The sequence below is a fragment of the Acartia tonsa genome, chromosome 1 (assembly GCF_053477335.1).
Source record: "Acartia tonsa isolate MP-2025a chromosome 1, ASM5347733v1, whole genome shotgun sequence".
NCBI classification, from domain to species: domain Eukaryota; kingdom Metazoa; phylum Arthropoda; class Copepoda; order Calanoida; family Acartiidae; genus Acartia; species Acartia tonsa.
Genome location: NC_137260.1, coordinates 29373966 through 29381786, shown reverse-complemented (window position 1 = coordinate 29381786; position 7821 = coordinate 29373966). Strand labels below are relative to the sequence as shown.

Here is a 7821-nt window from a genome sequence, read left to right as displayed (position 1 = left end):
AACTTTAATTGTTTTTCCATAGGTTTTTTACTTTAATAGGTACACTTGTGTCTTTTCATAAGGACATTATCTAAGATGATTCAGCAAGTCGGGGACCGGCTCCAGCTAGCTAGGTGGGTGGCTTGCAGGGGTTAAGTGAATTTTTTCTGAAGTTTGTGTTATCATTTATCAAAATATAGGTTTTTGAGCTTCGGTCTCCAACTTGCTGAATCATCTTAAATAATATCCATATGAAAAGACAAAGTGTATTCAAGGGAAAAAATAAGAAAAACAATAAAAGTAAGTTTCTATATCAAAATATACCAAAAACAGGCCTAAAACTCTCATTTCCGTAGAGCTTTCTTTCCTAACCTAAAAATATTTTTTTTTCATTTATATGTAGTACATTTGGCTTATGTACCAAGTTTCAAAAGTCTAGCTCAATATTTAGACCATTTTGCTCACAATTTAAGTTCAAATGATATTACGCCCCCCGCCCTCTTTTTATAATATTCGAGAGAACATGTGAATTTTTTAGTTTCATATACAAAGTATGATCCTAGCCTTCTAGGTTTTAGAATCACTAAATAGACATTAGACACACTTCCCTTCATGGAAATATCCATTTTAGCGACTTAACAACTCTATTTAAAGGGGGGGGGGGGGGGAGGATTAATGCAACAATCTCGTTATCAATGATTAAATGGTACTTAAAATCCGAATTTCGTTACGAAACTTGGCAAGAGTAATTCTTGATAGGTCTATTTTCCCTAAATTGAACAAAAAGTTGGAAAAGTAACGCCTAACGGCTGGCGGCTCAGCCGTATATTCATTTTTTGACTATTTTCAGGGCAAATCCGTCACGAAACCTATCTCCACATAATACTCTTTGCCGTTCCAAAACGTTTTCAAACGGATCTAGCCGGTAATTGCTGGTACTAGAAATGATTTAAAGCAAAAATATAATTTAAAAAGTTGATTTCTTTGTTAATTTATGACAGATTTGCCCTAAAAATAGCCAAAAAACGGCTGAGCTGTTAGCCGTTACTTTTTCAACTTTTTGTAAATTTAGGGAAAATAGACATACCAAGGATTACTCATGCCAAGTTTCGTAAAGAAATTTGGATTCTAAGTGCCATTTAATCATTGATTATGAGATGGTTGCACTACCCCCGGCCCCCCCCCCCCCCTTATTTTGTCCCGTCCCTAACTTTTACTAATATACGTTACTATACGATTTCTTTACTTTCTTATTTCTAAAGGGGTAGTTGCACGAAATGCATTTGAACTTAATTTAGTGAACCGCATATTTTTTCCTAGTTAATGGGTTAAACTACATTTATATGGCATATATTTGAAAGAATTGCTATTTTCTACCACGTAGTTCTTAAAATATCAAGACTTGAAAATCGTCTTTTTGTGATATATGCAATTTAGAAGGATGATTTTCAAGTCTTGATATTTTAAAAACTACGTGGTAGAAAATTGAAAATCTTTCAAATATATGCCATATAAATGTAGTTTAACCATTTAACCAGGATAAAATATGCGGTTCACTAAATTAAGTTCAAATGCATTCCGTGAAACTACCCCTTTATCATAAAAATAAGACTTATTATCTGAACTGGAATAGATATTATAAATGAAATAATACTAATTTTTTAAAAATCACAGATTATTCAATCACAAATCTCGATGCGAGATTTATTTCGAGTTTTTGTCAACCCTTTTGTTCATTAATATTACAATTATATCGATGATCATTATTGCATTATTACTTCAATAAATATAAAAATATTATAATTTAAATTATGAAACATTTCTACCTAATAGGTAATTATTATCATTCTGTAATAAGTCGTTTTAAGGAAGGAATTTGTGAGTTTATAAAATCAGAATTATTTGAAGAAATTCCATGTTAATATATTATAATTTTTCACTCGGTTAAAAAGTTTTTTTTCTCAAGGCAAAATACAAAGATTAAGGCAGGAAGATAAATTAGAACATAATACCTTACTTAGAACGTCTACTTTTAAAATGAAATAATCCACCTAAGCTTCCAAAGCTCCTTGGTATTAGGATATAATACAAGACCCCGGATCCGTTTCCGGTTCAAGATGCAAATCTTCATTATCATTATCGCTGAGACTAGCCGGACGTTGCTTTGGAGTGCTGGCCTGTTGGGGCGGCGAATTTGATACATTGCCATGTGCATTTACAGGATCGCTTAGCGTTCGCGGTAGCGTTGGACGGATCGGAGGGGTTGTATGCTTTTGTACGGGCGGTTTCAACTGGTTAGTTTGGCTAGCGGCTTGATTTGGTTGGGTATTAGCTGCCAGAGGCATTAGAGCCGTCAGAAATTTTTCTAGAGTCTTAATTTGCGGTTGAATACTGTTGATAAAACCAGAATAACCTACTAAATTTTTGTGATTGCTGTGCTCAATTTGTAAAAATCCGTCATGTAAACGTTCGACCACAGATTGTGCTTCAGTACCAGATCTTGCCGCATTCACTATTCTTATTATGGCCATGGCATCCTGCAGTACAATTGATACGATGGTGGCCCATTCTAGACATCCTGCTTCTATTAGTATCTGAAGCATGTACCGTAGTTGCACTTCACGTCTGGGTGGGGAATCATTCTCCGCGTAATTAGCGGGCACAGGCTGTGATGGAGGGAGGGGCGGTGGGAGGTCTATACATGGAGAGTTGAGCAAGTTGCCACAAATGCTTCCTACGTCCTCATCTTCAGATAATACACTAAAACATCATATAAAAGTATGGATCAGGAAATATAATCAAATGGCGTATGTCTCCTTTCAAATGCCAAAGAAAGCGTTTATGTTTTTAAATCTAAAGGAGGATAAAAAAGACCAATAAGCTTAATTAATATCAAGCTTACAAAAACAGAATTTTACGTAAATGTCTTATTCAAGTATTTGTAAAAAATTTAAGTTGCACCTGTATCGCGCCAATACATTATAATGACAATGGTGTCTGAGAAAAGAGATAATAATATACCTGAGCTGTTCTGTTCTATCTCTGACCCTAAGCATGGCGTCTACAGCTTGTTCTGACAAGAGAGATTGTTCTGATACTTGGCGCCCTGTTGATGTTGACATATATCCACTTTCAGGTCTAGAGTAAAATTATCACAATTACAAAAAATCATTTTTCTCACTTATTTCTCAATCAATACAATCATAATTCAAAATTATCATGATAAAATATTGTACTCATAGATTTTGTAAATCGGCAGAATATAAGGGGGGGGGGGGGGGGGGTTAATGCAACCATCTCGTAATCAGTGAGCAAATGGCACTTAGAATTCGAATTTTGATCTGGAATTTTGCATGAGTAATCCTTGGTAGGTCTATTTTCCCTAAATTGAACAAAAAGTTGGAAAAGTAACGGCTAACGGCTGGCGGCTCAGCAGTTTAGCCATTTTTAAAACTATTTTTAAGGGAAATCATCACGAAACCTATCTCCACATAATACTCTAGGCTGCTCCAAAACGCTTTCAAACGGTTCTAGCCGCTAGTTGCTGGTACCAGAAATCTAAAACTTTTTTTTTTTTGTATCATTTCACATGATTTAAAGCAAAAATATGTTTCAAAAAGTTGATTCCTACATAATTCATGGCAGATTTGCCCTAAAAATAGCCAAAAACCGGCTAAACGGCTGAGCCGTTAGCCGTTACTTTTTCAACTTTTTGTTCGATTTAGGGAAAATAGACCTACCAAGGATTACTCATGCAAAACTTCAGATCGAAATTCGAATTGTAAGTGCCATTTACTCACTGATTACGAGATGGTTGCATTAACCCCCCCCCCCCTTTAATTTCTTTATAATTATTTTTACAACATCAATTAATCCTTAAAACAAGAAATAATTTAGATCCTATAAAATCAGCAATTGGCTGTTATTACAATAGTCTCCAAAGTTTTATAATAACGTTTTCTTATTAGTTGGCTTAACAACTTTGGGGACTTTAGTGAATTTTTATTGGTTGATTCAATAAGTTGTGTGTTTACACGTTTCAACCATAATTGTTATCAACAGAATTGGTAATTTTGTGTATCATTGAGGATTTACAAGAATTTATCGGGCATTGTTATATCCGTTGAGATCTCTGTATAAAATTTTAAATATTGAATTTTATAAATTTACAATGTTTCGGAATCTTTCATTTTGATATATGGTTAATAATAATAACTTACAGTTAAGAATTTCAAAGTACTAACAAAGTAACCAATGTGTTTAAAAAAGTAAAATAAAAAATAAATCAATCAATAGGAAAGGTTTGCTTAAAATAAAAACAAAAAAAATAAACATGCAAAAAATAGCCACAACATTTAAATAAATCTTTACCTGTCGCCACAATCGACATAAAGATTCCCTAATTTCTCTTCCAGTTCCCTTTTATCGCACCTTTACAGAAATTGAAAGAAAAATCTCAGCTTTAATGCTATTAACAAACTAAGTAAAACTTTAAAGCATTCTAGAACAGTAAAAAAAACTAGAAAAGGAAGAACAAAGAATCATTTAAAAAATGTATACAAAGTATAGGATCAAATTAACTATGGGCTATAATATTTACGAATAATACTTATCTACACCCCGCCTACCCCCTCCATTCTTATTGTCAATTTTGTTATAAAATAAGGGGGGGGGGGGGGGTAGGGGTCGGTTCTTACTCAACAAGACAATTTGAGGGAAAACGCAGTTTATTTGTCAAAATAATATTTAGAAGTAAAAAAATTAAGAAATTAAAAAATAATAAGCATGGTGTGAAGAAAAAAATCTAACTGATATGTTCTTTACCTGTAATTAGAACTTTCTTGTCCAGAATAAGAAAGATGAGAGGAAGTTCTGCTTCGATATTCTTTAAAGAAAGTTTATATTAAATACTGCATGAGAACAACTGATAAATGATAACGATTGATAGAAAACTCTGCATCTAATTTATTTTAAGGTTGTATAATATATGCTTCCTCGATGTATGGAAGAAAAAGTTACGGATGTCGCACAATAGGTATTTGTTACAAAAATCTTAGGGATGAGTAGATGATCTTACATTTTCTCGTATTCATTCGAATCCGGTGGATAGGAACCGGTTCTCATCCATACGAAAAAACTATGTCTAGCATCGTATTATATCCAGCTTTCTACGAATATAGAAATGTACAATTATAAGATTAAAACTAGTTTTTTTTAGCCCCGAGGTGCCGAAGGGGCTAAAAAAACTAGTTTTAATCTTATTATTGTACATTCTATATCCGCGGAAAGCGGTTTATAATACGATGAAAGAAATAACTATTCTGACATCTAAAGGGAGGAGTCGAAACAAGATTTGCTTACAAATTACTGAAGTATTTAATTCTTTCCTATTGAAGAGGCATTTGAATGCAATGGCCAAGGCCAGTCAAAATCTTCGTGAATTCTATACAAATACATGTCTTATTTTTTTCTTCATGGAAATTTATTTTCCTATTTTTTTCTTTTTTGATCACAAGTTGAAAAAATGGCCGTTGGTTTTAGTAAGTATTTATATCATAGTTAAATTGCAGTTACAAGGATGCTTTTGCTTAGTATTGGTTCTAAGCAAATATTTTAAGTAATTTTCTTTTGAAAGTCATACATTTTCAAACAGAATTGTAAGAACATGTTCCTTGAGACAGCCCAGGTAAAATCCTGCAGCTGAGCCGCTCTACCCGCCTCCCTACGCAGCCAGGATACCAGCTGAAACTCCAGGTGGGCAGAAAACTTGCCCAGATCCCCTAATCGGCCAGCAGATAATAATTTTCTAAAAATAAATTAGTGTCAACAAATTAAGTCTTTCATACATTAAAATATTTTCAAAGCATTGTCAATTTGTCATCACTAAAAAAACACGTATCTACAACTGAAGTTGCATATATCATAAACAAATATCATGCTAAGTATTGAAAGAGGGAGGGCGGGTGTGACACTGTTTTACTTCCTTTAATTTATCTCCTTTTAAAACTCAAGATTCAGTCTTTTTTCTATTTTTTTGGAAACCTACAGGAAAACTAACCTGGCATGTCTTGCAAAGATTGTATCAATAAAGAATTCCTCTGCAGTTCCATCTTTACTGGTATTAGGGCTGGAGGAACTGGAGGCCTTCCGCAATCGTCCAGGCTTCTCGCTTACAGATCTTAACAGATTTATGATTTAATGTTAATGTTTTCTTACATCAGTTCTGCCTAACTGCATTATATCTTAAAAGCTATTTCTGGGTTAATTCCAGGAATAAGATAGGACAGATAAAAAGTTCGTCTTTACTAGTATTCGAAGACCCCCAAAATCATGATAAAATTAGCTAAAGTTACCAGATCAGATATATTTTCGAATTAATTCAGTTGTTGGTAACTTCTGGATTAATTCTACTTCAAAGCCCAGATTTTTAAATCTATCATTACCTTGTTAAAGCTTGGTGATCCGGAAGTGGTGCAGGTTTGGTTGCAGCCGTAGAAATTGACCTGGATCTGGGCACTACCAAAGTTCCAAGGACAAGGGATAAATCCTCCTCTCCGGCCTAAACAACACAAGTTAATAATAAACACTTTTATGTATTAATCAAATGCAGTGTGGTAACAGATCTTTATTATAACGATTCTCTTGATAACTTATTAATTACATCTTACATAAAAGACATTTAAATAACCACTACTCCAAGTAACATTAGTTAAGAAAATAAGGGGGCACCGTAGCTCTGTGGTAATGCACTGAGTTACGGTTATGAGAATTCGAGTTCAAACCCACTCGTGTTGCAATCACAACATGTTGTCTCAAATTCTCTAATGTGGATTCACGCAACCTCCCCCAGTTGCGTTGGAAGGGAGATTGTTAGGTAGTTTGGAAGCCTAATAATCATGTGTATAATAGCAACACATCCCTTAATTCCAGGCTCCTCTGAGGAGAGTGTCATTCATTACGGTGACTTAATCTGGAACACCTGCCATACTCAAAAATCGGCGAGGGTGAGGTAATAACGAGGAGCTCTCATGAGACAGCGTGTCAAGTCATACTTGAACGTGGAGCTTGAGCTGGCCCTGATGGCTATACAAAAGTGTCTCAACATACTCCAGGAGTCTTAGATCCAAACTCTAAGAAACTATGGCTAATCAAAAAAAAAAAAAAAAAGTTAAGAAAATGATGGTAGAACAGACATACTACGTGGTGATGTTATTTCTAACCGGTCCATGGTTATCAATATCTTTACCTGGGCAGGTGACATTAGTGAAGAAAATGATGGTAGAACAGCCATGCTACGTGGTGTGGTGATGCTATTTCTAACCATGTTATCAATATCTTTACCTGGGCAGGTGACATTAGTGAAGAAAATGATGGTAGAACAGCCAAACTAGGTCGATATGTTATTTCTAACCATGTTATCAATATCTTTACCTGGGCAGGTGACATTGGTAAAGGAAATGATGGTAGAACAGCCATTCTACGCAGGGATAAGGGATGGGAAACCTGACCGAAAATTAGGTCTCAGCCTCCTTTTAAAAGTGATGGGGCAACTTTTCTTTTTTGCCTATAAAATCAACTCATTTCCCCCAGTTCCTCATTGGCTGTAGGCCAATATCCAATAGCCTGAAACTTGCTTTTAGCATTAACCAATTAATTAATAACAAACGCGTCCCCCAGTTCATTATTGGCTAAATTAATTCAACCAAACATAAAGGGGGGGGGGGCGAAAGTGACACTTTTTGAAACCAAAACTAAGAGTCAACAAAGGAACTCAACTAAAAAAAGGGTTACAGGTCTGAGATTTTGCATAGCAGTTGCTTTATAGGGGTACAATATGGAACT

At 34.7% G+C, this 7821-nt stretch overlaps 1 protein-coding gene across 5 annotated transcripts in view; it reads right to left on the bottom strand.

The window, feature by feature from the left end:
• Positions 1-1569: 1569 nt before the first annotated feature.
• Rich (Guanine nucleotide exchange factor subunit Rich) overlaps positions 1570-7821 on the bottom strand; it is a 41534-nt gene continuing 35282 nt past the window's right edge. Inside the window, exons 22-30 of one of the 5 annotated variants that reach the window (XR_013882648.1) lie at positions 6423-6538; positions 6038-6157; positions 5653-5785; positions 5369-5424; positions 4804-4866; positions 4351-4410; positions 3001-3117; positions 1997-2739; positions 1570-1827 (exon numbers count right to left, since the gene is read on the bottom strand). Coding sequence is in view for 3 of the 5 variants with exons in the window: in XM_080172688.1 (XP_080028814.1) it covers positions 2055-2739; positions 3001-3117; positions 4351-4410; positions 4804-4866; positions 5369-5424; positions 5653-5785; positions 6038-6157; positions 6423-6538 (1350 nt within the window). In the remaining 2 variants the exon portion in view is untranslated. The other 4 variants (XR_013882649.1, XM_080172688.1, XM_080172675.1 and 1 more) reach the window with 4 other exon arrangements.